The sequence below is a fragment of the Heptranchias perlo genome, chromosome 4 (genome assembly GCF_035084215.1).
Source record: "Heptranchias perlo isolate sHepPer1 chromosome 4, sHepPer1.hap1, whole genome shotgun sequence".
Taxonomy (NCBI): Eukaryota; Metazoa; Chordata; class Chondrichthyes; order Hexanchiformes; family Hexanchidae; genus Heptranchias; species Heptranchias perlo.
Window position 1 is genome coordinate 64663045 of NC_090328.1, and position 23783 is coordinate 64686827.

At 42.0% G+C, this 23783-nt stretch overlaps 1 protein-coding gene across 5 annotated transcripts in view; it reads left to right on the forward strand.

The window, feature by feature from the left end:
* The first annotated feature begins 10583 nt into the window (after positions 1–10583).
* Positions 10584–23783, forward strand: part of LOC137320980 (casein kinase I) — a 233028-nt gene continuing 219828 nt past the window's right edge. For all 5 annotated transcript variants that reach the window (XM_067983040.1, XM_067983042.1, XM_067983043.1 and 2 more), the window contains exons 1-2: positions 10584–10768; positions 17202–17617. In XM_067983040.1, the coding sequence (XP_067839141.1) occupies positions 17461–17617 (157 nt within the window). In that variant the 5' untranslated portion in view covers positions 10584–10768; positions 17202–17460. The remainder of the gene's footprint in view (positions 10769–17201; positions 17618–23783) is intronic.

Here is a 23783-nt window from a genome sequence, read left to right on the forward strand (position 1 = left end):
TCCCATGAATGAATAAAAAAAATCAAACACTTACCATCAATACCCATTAAGTAGTATGGTGCCTTGAACACCCGCAGCACGTCACCTGCAAGTGTTCCTTCACTCACATCCTAACATGCTTTCACAGTGAGAGGGAAGTCATCCTATGAGGTCATAATATGTAACTGCCTGTTGCATACATATGTCATCACACCCATTATGGACTGCATCCGAGGAACTGTATATTGTTGCATGTCATGGCAACTAAAAGTAATTTGGTCCTTTCTGCTTTCTTTTTCAAGGGTCGGAAAGACTAGCAAGAGGTGACGATGCTAAACCTCTGCCCTTTCAACCTCTATAAGGAGGAAGCATGGAAGGAAGGCCAGAGAAGATGTCAGGGATGATGGAATAGGAGGGTATGTGGCAGCTGTGGGCTTGTGATGACATTCTACTTCTCTTTCATTTCTTTCTACTGTTCCCCACATTAATTGTCACTGAACCAAAGAATTGAACTCCCTTGTTACTCCCCAAGGATCTATCCTTGGTCCCCTCCTATTTCTCATCTACATTACTACCCCTCGGCAATATCATCCAAAAACACGTCGGATTCCGTATGTTCACTGACAACACCTAGTTCAACCTCACCACCACCCCTCTAGACCCCTACACTGGGGTTTGTCATGTTGTTTGTCCGACATCCAGTATTGGATGAGCAGAAATTTCCTCCAATTAAATATTGGGAAACCGAAGCCATTGTCTTCAGCCTCTGCCGCAAATTCTGTTCCCTCGCCACCAATTCCATCCACCTCCCCGGCCACTGTCTGAGGCTGAACCAGACTGCACACAACCTCGCCATTTTATTTGAACCTGAGCTGAGCTTCCGACCCCATATCCTCTCCATTAACAAGACCGCCTACTTCCACCTCCATAATATCGCCCGTCTCCGCTCCCACCTCAGTCCATCTGCTGCTGAAACCCTCATCCATGTTTTTGTTACCTCTAAACCCGACTATTCCAATGCACTCCTGGCCGGCCTACCACCCTCCGTAAACTTGGCACCCAGTCTAGCAATGCCTCGAATTTAAAATTCTCATCCTTGTTTTCAAATCGCTCCCTGGTCTTACCCCTCCCTATCTCTGTAACCTCCTCTAGCCCTAGAACCTTCCGAGATCTCTGCGTTCCTCCAATTCTGGCTCTTGTGCAATCCCAATTTTGTTCACCTCACCATTAGTGGCCATGCCTTCAGCTTTCCAGGCCATAAGTTCTGAAATTCTCTCCCTAAACCTTTCCTCCTCTCTACCTCTCTCTTCTCCTTTAAGACGCTCCTTAAAAGCTACCTCTTTGGTCAAGCTTTTGGTCACCTGTCCTAATATGTCGGTGTTAAATTTTATCCGATAACTCTCTTGTGAAGCGCCTTGGGACGCTTTACTATGTTATGGGCGCTATATAAATGCAAGTTGTTATTGTTGTTTTTGAAAGTGATATGTGAGTCCTGCTCCTCAGGAAGCCATTCTAACCTCTCTTCCTTCTGTAAGTGTGCCACAGGAAAACGACCTGGGTTTTTCTGCATCTGGAGTTGTCAGCACCAGCAGCACGTACCATCACTTACTTTATCTATCCCAAGCACCAGTCAGAGATACGCACCCCAATGAATTAGAGAGTAAGCCAGAAGGGAATGGTGTGAGTGATACATGGAGAATGAGTGAGCGGAAGCAACTGGTGTGGCATATGAGGAACACTGATGGCTAAAGGGTCAGGGTGCATCATCGCTTGGCTGAAGTGCCTGGGGATTTAGAGCTCATAGATCCTGATTTTAAAAGAACAATGCTGGAAGAGCATCAAGTTTTGGTGCAGGCGTTGGGGCTGTATCAGGCAGTGTGCTGCAGGTAGTGGTAGAGGAGTCCACCATCAGCATACTCAGTACATTAGAGAACAATTTAACAAAGTTGCAAGCCACTATGAAGCATGTGGTAGTTCCAGGAACATTTGCTGAGGAAGCCCCTGTGACAGAGGCTCTAAGGTCAGTCTGTACTTCCATGAAAGCTTAGACTGATGCCATATTGGTTTGGCTTTCTGGATTGGAGAGGACAGTCTTTTTTGTCTTTGACATGTTTGGTAACCAGTTACAGGCAACCATGTGAGAGGGCTTCATTGATCTCATTGCTACTATTAGGTCTGTTTTGCTGCATATCAACAGCCATGTTGTACCAGAATCAAATCTTAATGGTATGACATGAATCGGCATGGACGATAATGCTGTCTCTCAGGATAGCAGCACATGTGGACCCTCTCACCAACCCTCTCAGATGATTGCACGTGTGGCTGAAAGGACGCAAGCCCAGACTGCCCATGTAGAAGCATAAGAGGTGCAGTCTAGATCCATCTCAGAACTTGGCTGCTGTGAGACGATGGCCAACTTGGTCTCAAGAAGCTCCTATTGGATCACAGCAGCCATCCTGCTACTCTTGCCATTCAGGTAGATCCAAGGAGAAGCACAAGATTAGATTTAAGAATGCACACATCACATGCTCTCACCAAGGCGAAACATGATGGTAAGAAACACTAGTCACACACTATGGGTTTCCTACAAAATTTATGGTTGTACTAACGTTGTTGTGACATTGTTCATGACAAGATATGGAAGTTTCTTTCATTATGTGGCATGAATGGGAGCTTTACGTGTTGTAGCACCCGGGGAAGGTTCTGTCGCTGATGGCATACTTGTGGAGTGAAGTGGGAAGATGCTCACTGAACGGTTATTACATTGGCCAGATATGGTAGTCAAAAGAAAGTCTCCTGTATGAGAATGGCATGAGTGTATCTTGTAGTCAGACAAGGGTTGTCCTCCACATCCCCTTTAGGTTACTGCTGCTCCTTTTGATGATTCTTATGGTGCCCATGGTGTCTCAGTCCTCAGGGGCTTCACGTTGAGGTCTCTTAATGACGTAAAAAAAATTTGCACAGCATGCAGCACACAGCCATGCCCTTTGAGATCCTCATCGTACTACATTATAGGACACCATGAGATTGATCCAGGCATCTGAAGTGCTCCTTCAACATACCAAATATTAATCTGGTACATGAATAGACTTCTTGTGTGGAACCTTGTTTAATGCCTTCTGGAAGTCAATATAGATAACATCCATAGACACTCCCTTGCATGCTGCACGTGTCTAATGAGGCCAGCGGCAGGACCGTGGCAAATTGATCTGCCCGCCTGATTAGGATAGTACTGGCAAGCTCCGGGTGCCATTTGCAGCCTAGAGACAGCTCACCGGCCGCGGGTGGGGACAGTAAGATCGGCCGGCTCAGATGCCGGCTCAGGAGAGTCTGGTGGGGTGAGAGGGGGAGGCAATTGGGAGGGGGGATGCGGTGGCCGGCAGCAGCCTACAGTTTTAATGTGAAGCCAGGAGGAGCGAAGGTAACCAGCCTGAGTTAAAACTCTTTAAGCGTTGCTGTTGGCTGTTGAGTGCCTAAAGAAACTGACCACAGCTTGAATAGCGGATGCTGTCGTCATTCACAGACCAACTTGGCAAAGGGGCCTGAAACAGACATTAGGTCCCTGATTTGCATATGGAAGGGGCCTAACACCAGTTTCAGGCACAAGCCTTGGATGCCTATCGAGCAGCCCTAACCAATATGGGGGACAGCGCACATCCAGCGTGGAATGAGCTGCTTCACCGTCCGCCATAGTGGATCCTTATGCACCTGTTTTACCCCTGTAAAACAGACAAAGTGCAATCAAATTTCTAGGCCATTGACTTTAATAACTTCCAACCTTAACTATACTTTTTTACTGCAGGAGATACTGGCAGTGTGAGATAGGTGTGTCGATGTTGGGTGGTTGGGGGGGGGGGGGGTGGGGGGGGGAAGCAGAAGGAAGGGGGGTGCGGAGGCAGGTTGGTGCTTGGGGTGGAGCCTTCCATTGGAACACCACACTGGCCAATTTCTCATGTTTCAATTTCAGACCTGACTTATGTCCCACTGCTTCAGCTATTCACATATTCTGTGACTTTTATTATGCTTTTTAACAACCGTCTTATGTCATACAACTTATGTGATATAATCTCAGTCTGTTTTTCTTTGAAATACTTTGCAGGTCATTCCTCCCATATTTCCTCTCTCACGTGTATGTTTTTTTTCTTTTCCTCCCTCTTCCCTTTGTTCTGACCTTATTCAAATGCTGTTTATTTCTCATTTTGTCAGCTCTGACGAAGGGTTACATCCAAAACATTAACTTATCTGGTCTCTCCGCAGATGCAGACTGATGTGCTGAATGTTTGCAGTTTTTTCTGTTTTGTTCAAGGTTTATTTTGTACTCAAACTAGAAGCTGAAGAACATTGGAATTTTAGATTGATATTATTAGATTTTAGATTTTATTATATTATATATTGGACTCTTGAGCAATCTGATTGATTGTAACAAAGTAGAATATTTGAAAATGTTCATTCTAAAGGGAGTTTCATAATAACAGAATGTCATTGTGATTGTCGGTACAATTACCCTGTGATAGTTTAATGTGTTAATTTTGGCAGAAAAAAAATAATAGTTCCAGTGTCCTTTAGAGTGTTTCGATTGTTGGGATCCAGATGTTATCAGGTCTCTGAAAGTAGAGAACAGTTATCTTAGAGTAAAATGTTAATAGATATAAAGTGTATGCTGTTCATTGTTTCATTTTTAACATTAGAAGCACTTGTGATGATATATAGACATACAATATGAAACAATTGAGTTATACAGTATAAATGTAAAATACTGCAAAATCTATTGATTTATTTGTTTATTCTTATTAAATTTCACATGTAGAAAGCAGAACTGCTTAACACCTTTACTGTATGATATGATACTCATTTTGTGGCCTGTTAGTTTACATTCCTTCTACTGTCAATGTTCTTCGGATCGTGCAATTTTGATCAGAACATGTTACTTTTTATTCACTTTAATTAACAGCCAGAATGAGAGGAAATATTCTTTAAATATTCACTTGAGTTTGCAAATAGTTTAATGCAATTAAAATTAGTACTGTACTTTGCAACCCTTACTCAGAGAATTATTTTTAAGTGAAGCTAGATAAACCATAGGTATAAGAATTTAATATAGAGCAATATAATGGAGTTACATTCATTGTAAATAATTTATGTAATCTTAAATTAATTATTTAGTAAAGTAAACAATGTTGCACTCTAAAATGCTTCCATTATGCTGAAGTTAATTGGTGTTCATAATAGTCATGTCTGTCGATGTCTGTATGTTGGGAGTACACTGAAGCAGTTTTTACATGGACAATAGTTTCTCATTTTTATAATGAATCAGCTGCAGGAACTAGGACTACCCATGCTTCCCTCAGTTCCTTAATTAACTCAAAGTTCTGAACAATATGCAGTACTTTAATCATTTGTCACGGGGCTATTTGTAGTTTCTCTATGCTCTGTGATTCATCAGCATCGTACACATTACAAAAGCATAAATGAATATTTAACAGTCTAGCCTTAGGTCCTAGTGCTAAGTACCAAGAACAACGTACACTCTATTTCAATTTACCATTTGCCAGGTGAAGGGAGAACTTGAATCAAAGATTGTATACGTGAAATTGGTGCTTCATGGCAATGGGCACATCTCTGGACTGTTGCATTTTATAAAATTTAATTGAAACATTAATACAAAATATATAACATGATATAATAATTTTGTGGGCAGAATTATTTCTTTATCCTCACTATTGATGTAAATCCAACGAAAGATATCTACCCTAAATATTAATCTGCCTTCTCTTTTTAGGTGCTGACAAACCTGCTGAATATTTCCAGTATTTTCTGTTTTTATTTCAGATTTTCAGCATTTACAGTTCTTTTTCTTAGTTATTTTTATCTCTATGGTTTGATTCAGTGCAAATTATCTTCCAGGTATGCCAGCCTGAAGAAGTTCTCATTCATTCTTCAGTGTGATTTTTTGTTTGTCCGTTTCATGCTCATAACATCATGGAGGAACAAATAGATCTAGGAGTGCAGATACATAGATCTTTAAAGGTGGGAGTGCAAGAAGAAAAGGTCATAAAAAAACAAATGGGATTCTGGGCTTTGTACAAAGGGGCATTGATTATCAAAAGCAAGGAATTGATGCTGAATTTGTACATATGTTGCTTATGCCTCAGTTGGAGTATTGTGTACATTTTTTGGAAGGATATTAGAGCCATGGAAAGAGTACAGAGATGTTTCACAAGCACAATACCAGGAATGATAGGTGTTAGAAATGAAGAAACACTCAAGATTTTTTTCATTGGAATATAGAAAAGGAAGGGGGAATCTAATAGAAAGTTTTCAAAATTATGAAAGATTTTGAAAGAGGAAAGGTTGTTTCCATTGGTTGACAAATCAGCAACAAAAGGGCAGACTGCGGATTATCCCTGGTAGAATGAAGGGGGAAGTTAAAAGACAGTTTTTCACTCAGATGGAATGCTTTATCAGAGGTAGCTTTTGAATGAGTATTTGAAAATGAAAAATAGAAATATTTATGGGGAAATGGCAACATCTGTATCCACCCTTAGATCACCACCACACTGCTGAAATGTTTATCCATGCCTTTGTCATCTCTAAACTCAAGTAATCCAACGCTTTCCTTGGCAGCCTCCAAAGTACTGTCCTTCACAAATTGCAACTCATCCAAAACTCTGCCATACATATCCTATTCCACTTTAAATCTAGTTCCCCTATTATCCCAGCGCTTGCCAAACTTCATTGGCTCCCTATCTACCTACGCAGAAATTTTGAAATCCTTGTCTTCATCTACAGCTCTGTCCTTGCCCTCACCCTTTCCTACCTCTGCAACTTCTTTCAGCCCGATGTTTCTGTTCACACCCTCAGCTCTTCTGACTGGCCTCCTTTGTACTCCACCCACCCTCCCCCGCCACCTTCCTTCTGCTTTGCCTTCAGCTGCAGAACCTTCATCCGCTTTGACCCAAGACTCTGGAACACTCTCCCTAAAACCCTCCACTCCCATACCTCGCTCTCTCCTTCAAAAGCCTGCTCTTTGATTTTGTCTTTAGTCATCACCTGTAATCCTCCTCCCACTGCTGCGTGAGTTCTGATTATTTTCGCTTCTGTGCTGCACTCTGAGGAGCCCTATTACATTAAAAGCACTAGATAAGTGCAAATTGTTGTAAATTGTTGATTCTACCATTTCTATGATCCTGTTCACTGTGTGTTATCCTTTACCCTTTTTCTTTGTGACTGTATTTACCAAAATGCATTTTCACAGCCATATTTCTTTTTATCAGAATCTGCTTCTAGCTCTGATTCGTTCCCTGTAGATTCCACCTGAACTTTCATACTCTTCTCAGTGGAGGCACTGCACTCTTACCACTAGCGGGAGGGTGGAATTGAAGTGCAACAAGTTTACCCAGGCAGTTTCCCTTGACAAATGTGGACAGTAAAACAAGAAAATTACAACAGTGACTACACTTCAAAAGTACTTAATTGGCTGTAAAGTACTTTGGGATGTCCTGGGGTCATGAAAGGAGCTATAGAACTGCAAGTTCTTCTTCTTCTATAATGTAAGACTTTAAAATGGACACTGAATTATATCTGCACACCATGCCCACATATCCCCTGGCCTGTAACCCCACTTCATGTGAAGACTACTCTTGGTTTTGATTCCCCATGTGCAGTGCCACAGCTGATCGACTAATACTAATAAAAATTGCTTTTGCAATGACAGCTAGCAATATCTTTTGGAAGTTAGGTCAGGGATCCCAGGATTGTGTCCTGTTTTGCGCACACTGATAAGTAAGTGGGGGCACTACCAGAACAAGTACAAGTACCGTACTTTAAAAAGGCACCACTAATAAAATGATGGATAGCCTGTCCAAACTATAATCAGTGACCGTAAAATTTCAAATCTGTATCTGTAATATATATATACATGCCTGTGCACACTTCCTATCAATATTTTCCATTATAAGTTCCTTTGTCCTCATTTATAATAGCAGATTCCATAAAAATAAGACTAAATGTATGACTTTAAAATTGGGATTGAATTACATCTATGCGCCTTGATCCAATTATCCACTGGACTCTAACCCCATTTCAATGGAAGACTACACTAGGTCAGGACTCCCTGTGTACAATGCCACAGGAAATCGACTAGTTATTAAATAGATTTTATAGACATGAGTGTTATTCCAAGATGGCAGATAGGATGGCCGAGGGACCGAGGTTGAGTCTACTTTAAGTATTTTTAAAATTGCGATGGTGCCTCTTCAGGCAGCACATTCATTTTTATTACCTAATTTCATCCATACATGATGTAACACGTGGTGCTGCTAATGCAGCACAGTGGGTGGCAGCCAGGATATGAAATTGGCACAAACACAGTTTTACAGTGCTGCATAGTGATAAAATCTAACCAATATTGTTTTGAGCTGAGGAGGTCTATGATATTGATAATTGCTATTTAATTTTTAAAAAAAAATTTTTGTGTGTATTTTGTATTCATTAAAGTGAGGGAAGTTGGTCCTGTGAAATGGAATTTTGGATACCCAGAGTCAGCACCAAGCACTCCCAGGTCAGTTATAGCAGTTAGATGCATGGTTAGATGCAGAGCAAAACTCACACTACTCTGCCCCAACTATGCACTTCAATTCCAACCTCAAAAGAGCAGCATTTACATAAGAACATAAGAAATAGGAGCAGGAGTAGGCCATACAGCCCCTCAAGCCTGGTCCGCTAACATCCCCAATGTCACAATTTTCATTTGCCATCATATAGTCTCTCTGAGTTGCCAATTTAGTGCCAAGTGGTGTCAAATTAGGGGCTGTTTTTAACCATGTTTTTGTGTGAATTTTGTGCTTATCAAGCCATGCAATTTTTTGCACGAATTGTCAGTGTCATGTATTTGCAGTTCAAGCTGTAGCACAAGTAGATGCAGAATAAAGCTACCTCTACTCTGTGATGACAATGCTGCAGCCTCAAACTCAGAAAAGCAACTCCTCTTGTATCCATGTGACATTTTTGCATTTGCTATGAGCCATCTCATGGCCTTTCTGAATGAGATTGCTGATTTAGTGTCAGTTAGGTTCAGTTTTGAGGTGTAGTCCCATGCACATTAGGAATTGGATTGAGACGGTCCAAACTCATTTCATGTAAGTCAACTACAGCCAGCCGACAAAGAAAATTTTCATCCCATTCATGTGCGCTGGATTTAAGCCCAAATCCTTGGTTTTCTATCTACAGGTGAGGGGTACAGGGACAGGGAAATGGTGTTGAGCATGTGCAGTACCTTGGGGTTGGGCTGCACTTGTAGTGTTATGTGCAGTTTTGGGTACCCCTTGGTGGGACGGATGTGGAGACAATGAAGGAGGTGCAGTGTGGATTCTCTGGGTTATTACTATTGGGAATTTGCAGCTGTTGGGAGAGACTTGAGAAGTTGTGACTTTTTTGTTGGAGTTTGGAGCCTTGGGGGTGGCCTTGTAGGGTCTTCGAGGCTGTGAAGGCTGTTATGGGGTGAATTGGTTCCGCTGATTGGTGGGGCAGTGGGAAGAGGGCACAGACTTAAGATGGATATGACATGAGTTAGGTGATAGGTTGGATGGAGGTGGTGGTGGGGTTGCGGGGGGAGGGGGGTGGGTGGTGGTGGTTGGATGGTGGGGTTTTCTGCTCTGGGCAAAATCCATAGATTCTTTTGAAGGGGAAATGAATGGATGGCTGTTTGAGAATAGAGAATGGTGAAGGTTGTGGAAAGTGAACAGGACAGTGAGATTGGACTGAATGGCTCATGTGGGGAAATATGTACTATAATGTTCTATGATTCTATGCAAGTGCTTGTGTAACAGACTGCCCCCACCGAGTTCCCTTCAGTCTTTTTTGTGGACTAAATTGCACGTTATAGCTCTCCACTGTATTGCTAATACATTCCCGAATTTTGATAATTGTCTTATATTCTGTCCCATGTTGAACCTGACTGAAGCTGACCATAACATAAAATGCACTTTTATGCAAATATAAAATCTTGCACATCACCTTAATGGTAAATGATCTGCGTATACGGGCAATTTAATTTGTGGGAAGCCTTTCCTACAGAAACCATAACTGACAGCGTTTCTCTGAAATGAGTTTTGAAAGTCGCATTGTTGGATATCGCAATACACATGGATTTATTTGTTCTGCGACTTGATAAAAGTAGGAAAACTGAATCACCCCAGGAATACCGCAGTTCCCGTAATACGTGCTAACTTTATCAGTATGTCCCTATTAGTGAGAATGCATTACCTGCCTTTCTTTCATCAGTATTATCGATAGAAAAAAATGAAGCCAAGATATACATGAATGATCAATTACTGTATTATTGATTTATTTTGCGTTATCTAAACTGTTTTTCGAGATAATCTGGTTATTTATGCAGGCTGCCTACTCTGCTTTTTTGAAATCACAAATGATGTTATTTTTTTTACCACGGAACAACTTAAATACTTTCTTGCACCGAGTTCCCTTTCCCTTTGTGAAGGCTGCCGGCACTGCAGCCAGGGTTCCTCTTCGCTGATTGGCGGGCGCGCTGTCAATCAGGCTGTTTTCCCGGGGATTTCCGCTCTCGCGCTCTGTGACTCGGAACATTTTGTAACAAAAAAAAGAGCAAGCGGAGAATTGGGTGCTGGCGGCGAGCGGCCTCTCCTCAAACCCAGCACAGTCTCCGGCAGCAGCTGCATTCAAACCTCTTCCCGCTCCTTCTCCTGTACCGAGAGCAGGGCCGCTTTAAACCGACGCACTTTATATTCAAAGAACTGCAAAAAACAACCAGGTCTGTATGCATTTGTATTTATTTTATTTATGAACCTGGGTGTGTGTTTTTATACATGTAAACCTGTGTGTAAATATATATATCTATATATATTTATATATAGATATATATACACTATGTCCTTTCCGGAGTCTTGGTCGTGTGTATTCTTTTGGAGTTTCTCCTCGAGAATGGGCAGCTGATTATATGTCCCTCCGATTTTAATCCCAACCTTTGGGTTTGATGGGGGTGGGGGAGAATTGAGAAGGTTATCGAATTGATTTTGCGCTGACATCCGAATCTGTGTCATGGAGGGCGAACGAGGGAGTTGGAATCTTATTTGTAGTTTGTGATGTTAATTTTTCGCATTATATAAGGCCTCACGTTTTTTAAACCCTTTTTGGAGTGGGAACGATGGACCTCCCCCTTCCCATTGGAATATGCTGTATTAGTGTTTCTTGGTTTATTTACACCAGTAAAATGTTAGTGGGAAAATATATTAAACATTATGTAACTGGTTGTTAATTACTTCGATGTTATGTCTCAAAATGCTTTCTGTAGTTAACACTCATCCTGTGATAACCTACTGGCCCTTACTTGGGTCTCCCTCCTGGTCATGGCACTGCTCTGGTTTTGAGCACTGTAAATTTATACAGCTGGTTTTCGTTTTATTATTGCAGAATTCCCGATAAGAAACCTATCCGACAATGAAGACCACTTTGTTCACAGATTTTAATGAGTAACGTAAGCCTACCGATGATTCAGTTTACTGTAAGATGACGTTGAACTCGCGGTCTACAAAAAGAATCGTCTGAACCTGTGGTTTCGCAATGTTTGTAAATACAATTTAGGAGGAAAAAAAGCGAGATTGCATTTGGTGGAAGGGTATTACAGTGCGGGTTTTATCTGATGTTGGAATTACAGGATTGTTTGAACAGCGATTCTTCAGTGAGGCCAGGAACGACTCGCCAGTGCTTTTTCCATCATTTTCTATCCGCCTGCAGGTCCAGTAATGGGAATGTTGGCTCCAGGGTCGCTGTATTTTCCATGTGTTGCATTTTTTTTTTACATGGGCCTTGTTTAAGTTTGCTGGAGCTGGCTAACCAGAGCAAGCCCTACGAGTTGTAAAAGTACAGCACATATAGAAGGATGCCTGGCCAGCTGTGAAATATGATTTATTCTATTCAACAAGTGAGCTACTGGCGACTTGGGGCCTGCCTCTCGCATCGGATACAAAACCTGTTTTGTGACTGGCCCCGGCCTATTCTTTTTATGCTACATGCATTAAATGGAGAATAACGGGCAGTTGGTTATGAGGCAGTAATCTCATTGAAAGGTTCATATTCTGGACAGTGAGAGAGATTAATACCTTGCAATGACTCTTGTGTATCAGTTATTTTTATAACTCGTGCTCTGCAATTCATGGAGGCAGTTGTACAGGCCGAGTCGCTGATCGTTTATCTGAACCCCCCCCCCCCCCCCCCCCAAATACGTTTAATAACATACGATGAATTATTTTTACGATCCTATTCCGTGGACACTCAGCCGAGCAGAAGACTGGTGCTTTCTCTACGATATAAAGTCGCTATGTTGCGATAGAGCTGGTGAGGTCAGTGTCGAGGCAGGCTCGGTGGTTTGCTTACGTTGTGGAGCAAGGGACAAAATCGTCAACATTTTCATAATTTTCTTGCTACAGTAACAATTTTGAAGAAATTGATGTAATAAGGATTGATGGTTATACATTGGTAGAAGAGGCAACAGCTTGAAAGGCAGCCAGATGTACACTTGTGTGAGTCCTGCCAGTTAGTCAAAAAACGTGGTAGTTCAGAAATAATCCACGCCAAATAACCAATATTCAGTCTCACTATGATATAATGAGCTATAAACAATGATTAATGTTATCTCAGTGTAAAAATACAGTCTATCTATTTTGTTTTAAAAATTGTGCTTCTATATTTTAATGTTTCAGTTAACTCCTATGAGACTGTTATTCCATGTTTAAGTTTTGAAAGTTTACCGAACGTTTATTGAAGCTGAACATTTGGTCTGAGAACAGAAAAATGAATTGTGCTTGAATTATTTGTTATTAGAACTGCTGCTATTTGAGAGAGGATTATTGATGTATCCTTTCCCATTTTAAGTTGGAAGGTGAGCAGATGTTGGGTTTATTGAATTAATGTCTGTGCTAAAACAATAGTTACCTATTAACCAGTTCATTAAAATAGCGTGCAGAGGGTCGGTGTATGAGAATGAATGGCTTTCATTTTGTATTCCCTCTTTGCAATGAAGGATCTAATCCAAGATATTGTAGAACTTGCAGGCAGGAATTTGTGCCTTTGCATCACATGCCATAGCATGTTAGACAGTGCCATATTTTGGTTTACCAAATAAACATGTAATAAAACTGACGACTGACCAGTAGTATCTTTTCTACTGGTAAATATTATGGGTTCTTGGGCTTATAACTATATTAGTTCTGGATCGTTTTGCATACCAGCATTTACTGACCTAAGACAAAACTAGAGGTAATGCTATTAGCACCACAATGTGTGAAGGAGTGAAAACACTTTTTATATTAAAAGTTAAATAAATCTGCTGTGCTAAAATTGTGTGCCAAGCTGTATGCACATATGGGTACTTTGATATGATTTGTTTTGGGGTGTAGACCCTCATCTCTTTTTCTTCTGTACTTAACCATGCTTACTTGGCAGTAGTTAATGGATATCAGCTCCCAGATCTTTCAAGTATCTTTTCCCATCTAGTTTCCTCTCTTCCTTTCCTGAAGAAGTTGAATCCTACTGGGAAACGGTTCTCTGCCACCTGATCCAAGTGGTCATTCTTTCACTGAGCTTGGACAGTCAGTGTTGGAGGACTATTTAATCATGAGGAACATCACAGTTGAGCATGTCCTCACTCATTGTTCACGTGTGCACTTCCCAGTTCCTAAGTAGTTTTCCTTCTCCTACCTCAGGGGCACTGAAGCCAGTTGGAGCATTCCCACCCTGGCTCAATATCACACATGATGGTGTATTTACTTTTTGAGCCACCAGAGGCTTTCCTCTGTAAACAGACTGTTGAGTGCATAAGATTGGCTTGGGGATGACTTTGTCTCTGTTTCTTCCACAGTTATCACTTAGCAGTGAATAGTATTATGAATGCAAACCCAAATCTCACTACCACATGTTACTACTTCACAATGGGACTCTTATTACTTAAACCTGTACTTGGTGAGCAGTTAAAATCTAATACTTGGATGCTATACTTGCCTTTTATTGTTCTACTTGCTCAGCTTATTTTCAAGGCGTGGAGATGCCGGTGATGGACTGGGGTTGACAATTGTTTACTATTTTCAAGGCGATAGAAAGTCATCGGATAAGAAAATTGATGGGCAGATCATATCATAGGATAAGGAAATATTTAAAAACTTGCTTCCATTTACAATAACGCAAAATAAATCTGATGTTTTGTGGATTCCAAGCAATTTCTTTCTAAATTACCATAGTAGTTATGGGGGCAGCAGTGGCAAATGAGATGCCACAGTAGCTGCTGCACTTGAACTAATGCATTTGTTTCTGTGCTGATGGGTTTTGATTGTGTGTGAGAGAGTTTGTTCTTGGCAGGTAACATGACACTGGAAAACAGTTTTTGGCAGGTAACTGGACACTGGCACAGAGGAAGTGAGTATGGAGCCACAGTTATATATGCAATTAAAGATCAAATGAAGAAGCAAATAGGATCCACAGTGGCTGATCTTTATAGACTGGCAGTAGTCCCTGCGTCTCCCCCTCCCTCTCCATCTGTTGGTGTGGAAACTATTTGGAGTTCCTACCAAATTTGAACTGCTGATTTACAGAACAAGTTGGGAGAAAGAAAGATGGTGAATCCCAACGCTAGTTGTACTTGAGGCTATTCAGGGTAGGATTGCGCAGCTTTGTACAGCATTTGAAAATGATGTACTATTGAAATATCCAATTCACATTGGTGCCTGCTACAAAACCCCAGTAGCAGCTATGAATTGTCCACCTTGTTTTCTTTCCACTTCATAAAAAGATTGAGCAAATCACCAGTGGGAAGAATTCTGATGTGTTTCATATCAAATTCAGTGATGGGAATTATCTTGGGACTAAGGTGCAATATGTACAAAAGTACCAGTTTTGAACTGTGGAGTTTTTCTTTGTGCAGTGGGAATTGTCACTTTTAAGAAAAGCAAAAAACTGTGAAAGAAGGGAGCAGGAAAACTACGGGAAACTTGTACACTGAGCTTTATTTTTGTCAAGAAGTTTTTAAACCCATGTTCTTAATTTGTAAAGTATCCACTAGATTGAAATCATTAGCATTCCAACAAGAAATTTGTCATCCTGGTTCAGTACCTACGAAACTGAAAAGTTTGTTAGTTTTAAGAACCTGTTTTTCTTTTTTGCCCAGTGCTTTGTACTCCTATTATTAAACTGTGAAGGTTAATCGTTCAACTTCCTTTTAATCTCCACCCAAAATAATGTTTTGGCAACTGATGAGTTTTGGGGACCTAATCATATGTTTTGAAACATTGGTTAGATCAACTTTTATTGTGGTGTGCACCATCAATAAACTACTGCAGGTTCTCCCTAAAGAAATAGGCCTCTTTTGAAATTGTCACTGCCTCCTCAGAGTGAAGACACCCAGCAACCTCGTTTAATGGGTTTGTTTGGTTGACATTTTAACAGGTTTTAGATGTCTGTACTGATTTTAAGTAGAGCAACAGCTTGTGTCCTTCAACCCTCAGACAATCTTTAGAAAGGACCCTATACAGGGAATAACTTTTGGAAACATTTTAACTTGTCAACAAAATTGTGCAGCTCTTGGAGCTGTTAAAATTTACTTAAAGATGCACTTATATTTTTGGAAATTGATTTGATCGTATGAAATATTTTAGTCCATTTTTCATTTTTGGAAGCTTTTTGCCCATGGACAGATTAGGTGGTTTATTTAGTTGGCACACTGTACTGTAATGGAAATAGATTGCCATCTGGAGACTTGGGTTTGAATTTGGTGCAGAGAAAGGAAACAAAGGGCCTCCTTTGGTGCCTGCTACTGATGACCTCCAAATTAAATTCGGTGTATTCTCTGGTAGTTGGGGGTTCATAGCATTCAATGGCCTCTGATATAGAGCCTCATTTGGTAGTCTCTAAGAACTTGAACTATCAGTTGTTGGGAAGAAAATTGATCAGTGAAGGGATACTGACCAGTTGTGTGTGAGGAGCTTTGTTGGAGCAGTACATAGTAGCATGGGTTGTGCTAAGATCCTGATTGGGGCAGTAAAAGCTCTTGTGGAGGACTCAACTTTTTCAATGTGTTATGTTTAAGTCCATCCAAAAAATAAATGCCATGACACAAGAATTATTGGAAGTATCCAGTAAGATTCACCAATTTCTGTCTTCTGTTGGAAATAATTGAAATTATAGAATGGTGTGATAAAATTACCTTAAATTGCATATTTTAATTAATTTCTTGATTTTTATTTTACAGTTTTCTCCCTCCTACAGTTCCTCTGGTGCCTCACCCAACTGGGCATTCTGAGGCTGGACAGTGAATGTTGGCAGGTTATTTGATCATGGAGGGCATCACAGAAATCTGTCTGATCCTGTCCTCGCCTGATGCCCACACATGTTTTCACAGCAGGAGGTGTTAGCTAGCATTCAAGAGCAGGAATCCTAGCATCTCTTGCCTTCCCCCACCCCTATCCTGGAAACTCTGATGGTAATTGTCGTGCTGCCACTGCTGCCCTAGCTGAGATCACCTACCCAAGCATGGTCTAGGGATTGAACCTAGAATCTTCCTGGTCTGTTATGTCTCAGTACCACTCCACATAGTGCATTCACCCACTGAGATCTGGGCAGACCTCATTAAAATATAACAATACCACAACTGCTACAGTTACTCATGTAGCATCAATAGAAGTGAAATTTGAAGTTACTACTTGAACTGGAGGGAAACATTTCTTTTATAATGTTGATGCATGCTCGATGTCTTGGCACAGTGCGGTGGTCTGCAAAGAATTGAAGAGAAATTAATTTTTGAAATCCAAATTTGATTACATATTCGCTTTTATTTACGACAATCGCAATACGTAAAATTTCAATGTTTTTTTTGTGTGCATGGACAAGGTTACCTGCTTCGGAAAGAACATTGGTTATCCAAGTCAGATAACTTGGTATTCTTGCTGAAGGCATGATTATATAGAATGTTTTGTTCTCTGAGGATAAGTCAACTGCCGTATTAGTTTTGATCTATGGCAGTTTGTGAGTCTCTTTATGCTATTGGGAAAAGTATGTGGTGCTCTGCCTGCAGTAAGTAGATGATGGTGTAGAAGTTCATGGCTGGTGAATAGCACTGTAAGTCTGTTTGCCGCCTACTTTCAAAAAGCAAAGTGACAGCAGTGAATGATTTAATAACTTATTTTTATTTTATTTTGCAGGTCCTCAACAATTGAGTGTACAGTTAGTTGGGAAGATCATCTTATACAAATGGTGGAATTTGTTCATTATTGTTGTTGCTACCAAGGAAGCTTTTGCGAATGGGATGAAAATAATGATTTGTGAATACTCTGCCAGTGATTGAACAACTTGAGCTGCTACGCTGATTTTATTCCAGATGATGCTTCCGCTGTGGAACTATACAGTCTGAAAGTGCATAACCGAGTACATACAGAAAATTGCCATAAGCAGGAACTCGTTATGGAAAAAACTAAAGATAAAGATAAAATGGATGAAAGATCTAGAATGGCAAGGAGTGGTGGACGAAGTGCTCACAATTCTGGTGTTTTAATGGTTGGACCCAACTTCAGGGTTGGAAAAAAGATAGGATGTGGCAATTTTGGAGAACTTAGATTAGGTAAGACAGTTTTACAATACACAAATAAAACCTCTTGAGCTGTATGGATATAAAAAAAATCAGAATTTCTCGCATTTATTGAAATGTTGCAAGTACTCGGACTTCCGGTTTTCCGGATCACTGTGGGTCCAATTTTCTTTTTTAAAAAAGCTTGAAAACTGGAACATGGTTGAAAATTGTAAGATGATCACATCTGCTAAAGTAGTTGGATTGGCCACGTTGTAGTTTCTGTCTTTTTGACAAAATGTAGGTTTTTATTTTGTGCCTTTACTGATGTTACAACTTAAACCCAGTGTGTTAAAGGATATGTATAGGCTTGAATGTGTATCAGTGACAAAATATGTTTTCTGCATTGGTAAAAGATAATCTGTTTCTTTGTAAACTGGAGTTCCAATGATGTAGGTCAAAAGCTGAAGCATGGGAGACCCATCCTAAACTTGGAGATTAGACAAGAATTAGTCAAAGGAAAATTGAGTACACTGTGTTGCATGAGCTAGTAAATTTATTCCATGCAAACTGGATTAGAAAAATGCTTATTTCTGGTTTTCAAGGGCTTGAAGCAAATCAAACCTGAGCAGTCTTCATCCAGCTGAGCGAACATGAAACTGCACGAGATTATCTCTTATTAACACTGATTGTCCAGTTTTAGAAAATGGAGCATGCGAAAGAAGAAAGACTTGCATTTATATAGCGCCTTTCACGACCTCAGGGCGTCCCATAGCGCTTTACAGCCAATTAAGTACTTTTTGAAGTGTAGTCACTGTTGTAATGTAGGAATCATGGCAGCCAATTTGCACACAGCAAGGTTCCACAAACAGCAATGTGTTAACGACCTAATAATCTGTTTTAGTGATGATGATTGAGGGATAAATATTGGCCAGGACATCGGGGAGAACTCCCCTGCTCTTCTTCGAAATTAGGGTCATGGGATCTTTGCTGCTCACCCAAGAGAGCAGACGGGGCCTTGGTTTAATGTCTCATTCAAAAGACGGCACAGCCGATGGTGCAGCACTCTCTCCGTACTGCCTAGATTTTGTGTTCAAGTCTCTAGAGTGGGACTTGAACTCACAAGCTTCTATTTCAGTGGCGAGAGTGCTATCACTGACCCACGGCTGAAATGTGTCCCTCCAGGGACTCTGGCAATCTCAGTTCTTTTTGCGTTTATATTTTTTCCTTGTTGGTATTTTTTAAAACTTTTTTTGGGTTTGGAGTTTGGAAAGGGCTGTTCTTAATGCTGTTGCCTTACTGGTGGATTAGTCCTAAATCAGAACAAGAAGATCTGTTAATATCCTCAGTTTCCGATAAATGCAAACTAATGGGAGCATTGATTTAAACTTAACGTGGGTAATCATGCTCCATGCTGTGCACTCGAGGCCACTGCGACAAAAAGCTTGGGAACTCCTTATTTAAAGAAATAATGTTGGTAGACCGCTACTTGTTGGTAGGAAGAAGTATCCTACAAATGTTCTTGAAACCTTGAAAATTAAACATTTGACTTAGTTTCATTAGTAAAATGGATTTTTGCTCTTTCTTTATTCAGGCTTCCCCTGAAGTGTTGAGAAGTATATTCTCCCGATTAGTTTATTATAATCCATCCTTCTACCACCACAACTTGCATTGACATTGTGCCTTTAACATAGAAAAAATGCCTCAAGGTGCTTCACAGATGTGGGGGGGGGAAGTTGAGCCAAGTAAGAAGACATTAGGAGGGGTCAGCAAATGCTTGGTCAAAGAGGTGGGTTTAAGGAGGATCTTACAAGAGGAAAGGGAAGTGGAGATGCAAAGGGATTTAGGGAAGGAGTTCCAGAGCTATGGGCCTAGATGTCCAAAGGCACGGCAGCTAATGGTGGGGTGAAGGAAGGAGGGGATGCAAAAAGGCCAGAGTCTGATGAATGGAGAGTTGTGGGGGGGTTGCCGGCTGGAGGAGTTTAGAGCTAGGGTGTGGCAAGGCCATGAATAGATTGAAACATGAGGATGAGAATTTTTAATTGGAGGCAATGGGGAAACGGTAGCGAATGTAGGTCAGCAAGAGCAAGGGTGATAGGGGTGCGGGATAGGATATGAGCAGTCAAGTTTTGTATGAGCTGAAGTTTACAGAAGGTGGAGGATGGGAGGTCAGCCAGGAGAATGTTGGAATAGTCCAGTTTGGAATTGACAAAGGCATGGATGAGGGTTTTAGCAGTAGATGGGCTGAGATATGGGCAGAGGTCTGTGCTGTTATGGAGATGGATGTAGGTCGTCTTTGTGATGGGTTGAAAAATTCACCAAGATTACAAACAGTCTGCTTCAGCCTAACCGAGGAGGGGTATGGAATCGGGGGCAAGGGTACGGAGTTTGTGGCAGGTGCTAAAGATGATGGCATCAGTCTTCCCAATGTTTAACTGGAGTAAATTGCGGCTTATTCAAGACTAGATGTTGGATGAGCAGTCTGACAACACAGAGGCAGTGGAAGGGTTGAGAGAAATTATAGCGGTTAATCAAGGTACATGTGGAAGCTGACCCCATGTTTGCAGATGATGTCGCCAAAAGGCAGCATGTGGATGAGGGAGATCACGGGGACAAAAATATATGCTTGGAGGACCTCGGAGGTAACTGTTTGGGGTTGGGAAGAGAAGCCACTGCTGGAAATGGTCTGGCTATGATCGAATAGCTAAGAGTGGAACCAAGCCAGAGCTGTTCCACTGAACTCGAAAATGGGTGAGAGGTGTTTGAGGAGAATGGTGTGGTCAGCTGTGTCAAAGGCTGTAGAGGTTGAGGAGGGATAATACACTTCAATCACAGTCACAGATAATGTAATTTGTGACTTTGATTAGGGCCATTTGGCAGGGACAAAAATCTAATTGGAACGTTTGGGAGGTGACAAAATGTTGGAAGACTTTGGAGAAGAAAGGAAGATTGTAGATGGGGCAGTAGTTTGCAAGGATAGAGGGGTCAAAGTTGGATTTTTTTTGAGGGGGTAATGGTGGTTTTCAATGGGAGGGAGAGAGTACCTGAGGAGAGGGGACCATTTACAATGACAGCGAGCATGAGGACCAGGATGTATAGTTGAGTGGTCACCTTTTAGTATAAATGGGGACAAAGGAGTGGACGGTGGGTCTCATGGATGAGATGAGCTCGTCTAGGTATGAGGGAAGATGGAGAGAAACTAGAGAGAGATGCAGATTCAGGGCTAAGCAGGAGGAGCCTTTGTTGAGGTTTAGCTTGGTGGGCAAGGGCGGGGGGGGGGGGGGGGTGGAAGCAGCTGACTGGATGGCTGCAACCTTGGTGACCAAGAAATGCATGAGCTCCTTACACTCTTTGGAGGGGGCAGGGGAGAGGGGTTTAAGGAGACGGCTGGTAGTGGAGAAAAGAAATCAAGAGTTACCTCTGCTCTACAGGATGATCCTGGAGTACCAAGCTGTTTTGGCAGAGGAGAGTGAGGCCCAGTGTTGTTTGATGTGGTCTTGCCAGATCTGGTGAAGGATGGCTAAAACAATTGTGTGCCAGACATGCTCTAGTCTGCGCCCTTTGGACCTCAGCGAAGATAGGGGCCATACCAGAGAAAATGACCAGGATGGGAGAGAGAAAAGTTTTTTTTAACTGAGGACAAGGGCATCAAAGGTGGAAGTGAGGGAATGGTTGAGCAAATCAATCGTTAGAGAAGTATCGGGAGGAATGGAAGACTAAAGGTTAACCTGTCGGGAGTTTGAAAGTGCATTTGTTGATGACTTAAGGGAGAGTATTTCCAAGGATGAAGGAAGTGGGGCTGGCAGAAGGAAGGTTTGGGAGATGATGAGTACAAGTAAGTGGAGATGACCTTGACTGTGGTAGAGATGCCACGAGAGATGGCAAGATTGAGAGGTAGCTGTGAATATGGATATGAGAGTTTATATGGAGGGAGAAGTTTAGGGAGGGCAATAAAATCAGAGGAGAATGGAAGGGGAACTGAGATGGAGATTGAAATTATTGAGGATGAAGAGTCGCTCAGTGCTGAGGGTGAAGGAGGATATTTTGCTGAGGATTTTAAAGGGGAAGCGAGAGGGGTGGAAAAAGGTGAGTTGCTCAAAGAAGGATAATGTGCCAAGAGGAGTCGGAGGAAGACTTGTGATTTGGTGATAGCCATACCACGCCACGGTGGTGTGGTGGCGGGTGGTGAAAGTATATCTGAGCACGGAAGCTTCAGTGAGAGTCAAGATCTTGCCACCCATGATCCAAGTTTCAGACAAAGCCAGGACGCCATTGCAGTCATCCACAACAAGCTTGTGAATGGCAAGAGCTTTCTTTGAGTGAACGAACATTCTGGAGGGAATTGTGGAAAGGGACTGTGATTGATCCACTGGCAGAACTCATGGGGGTAGTGGTGGATGCAGTTAATGGGATGGGGAAGTGGTTGGGGAGGTCAGTGAGAGGAAGATTGGGATGTTGGGAATACTGCTCATAAGGATGCACTGACTGGTGCCTCCATTGGCCCTCTGGAGAATGCTGAGAGAGGCACAAGAGTGCAGCTGTGGCTTATTCTAGGATTCAAGCCTGGAATGTTGGCAGAAGAGTAGAAAGTCGGAGGAGTAGTTGTGGGTTGGGGTTGTGATGTGAGGAGCAAAGTGCCCATGAGGGGAGGTGACATGACTGGATAACAGGATGGGGCAGAGATAGTCGCACATGAAGAAAATCCTTGCCTTATGGATTAGATATAGGTTCCAAAATAAGGCTGTTTATGATTGAATTAAATATCTTGGTTGCTGTCAGTTTGATTCTCAGCCAATATATTTGCAGGACTATTTTCACGGGTTGCTTTGTTCAGCGAATATGATAGTTAAATTTCACTTCTAGTTTCACTTTCTGTAGTCAAGAACTCTGTCTAAAAAGTAGAATAATGTAATGTTGTGAATCTGAAAATCCTGAAAGGTGTGCAGTGGTGACCGGAGTTCACAAATCTAGCATTATGTGCAATAAAAGAACAAAGCAAACTGAATTCATCAATTTTTTTACCTTCTGCTGTTATTACATGTTAGCAAATGATGAATAGTGGTTTGACCAGCAGATTTACTTGTAAACTTCACTCAGGAGCGAAGTGGTTGCATTTTACATTAAAACAGATCTCATTTTTTTTATTCACTCATGGGATGTGGGCGTCACTGGCAAGGCTAGCATTTATTGCCTATCCCTAATTGCCCTTGAGAAGGTGGTGGTGAGCTGCCTTCTTGAACCGCTGCAGTCCGTGTGCTGAAGGTTGTCCCACAGTGCTGTTAGGTAGGGAGTTCCAGGATTTTGACCCAGCGACGATGAAGGAACGGCGATATATTTCCAAGTCGGGATGGTGTTTGACTTGGAGGGGAACGTGCAGATGGTGCCGTTCCCATGTGCCTGCTGCCCTTATCCTTCTAGGTGGTAGAAGTTGCGGGTTTGGGAATTGCTGTCTAAGAAGCCTTGGCGAGTTGCTGCAGTGCATCCTGTAGATGGTATACACTGCAGCCACGGTGTGCTGGTGGTGAAGGGAGTGAATGTTTAGGGTGGTGGATGGGGTGCCAATCAAGCGGGCTGCTTTGTCCTGGATGGTGTCGAGCTTCCTGAGTGTTGTTGGAGTTGCACTCATCCAGGCAAGTGGAGAGTATTCCATCACACTCCTGACTTGTGCCTTGTAGATGGTGGGAAGGCTTTGGGGAGTCAGGAGGTGAGTCACTCGCCACAGAATACCCAGCCTCTGATCTGCTCTTGTAACCACAGTATTTATGTGGCTGGTCCAGTTAAGTTTCTGATCAATGGTGACCCCCAGGATGTTGATTGTGGGGGATTCGGCGATGGTAATGCCCTTGAATGTCAAGGGGAGGTGGTTAGACTCTCTTGTTGTCATTGCCTGGCATTTGTCTGACGCGAATGTTACTTGCCACTTATCAGCCCAAGCCTGGATTTGGTCTAGGTCTTGCTGCGTGTGGCACTGACTGCTTCATTATCTGAGGGGTTGCGAATGGAACTGAACACTGTGCAATCATCAGCGAACATCCCCGTTTCTGACCTTATGATGGAGGGAAGGTCATTGATGAAGCAGCTGAAGATGGTTGGGACATAGGGCATAGGAACGTAAGAACAGGAGTAGGCCATTCAGCCCCTCGTGCCTGCACCGCCATTTGATAAGATCATGGCTGATCTGTGATCTAACTCCATATACCTGCCTTTGGCCCATTTCCCT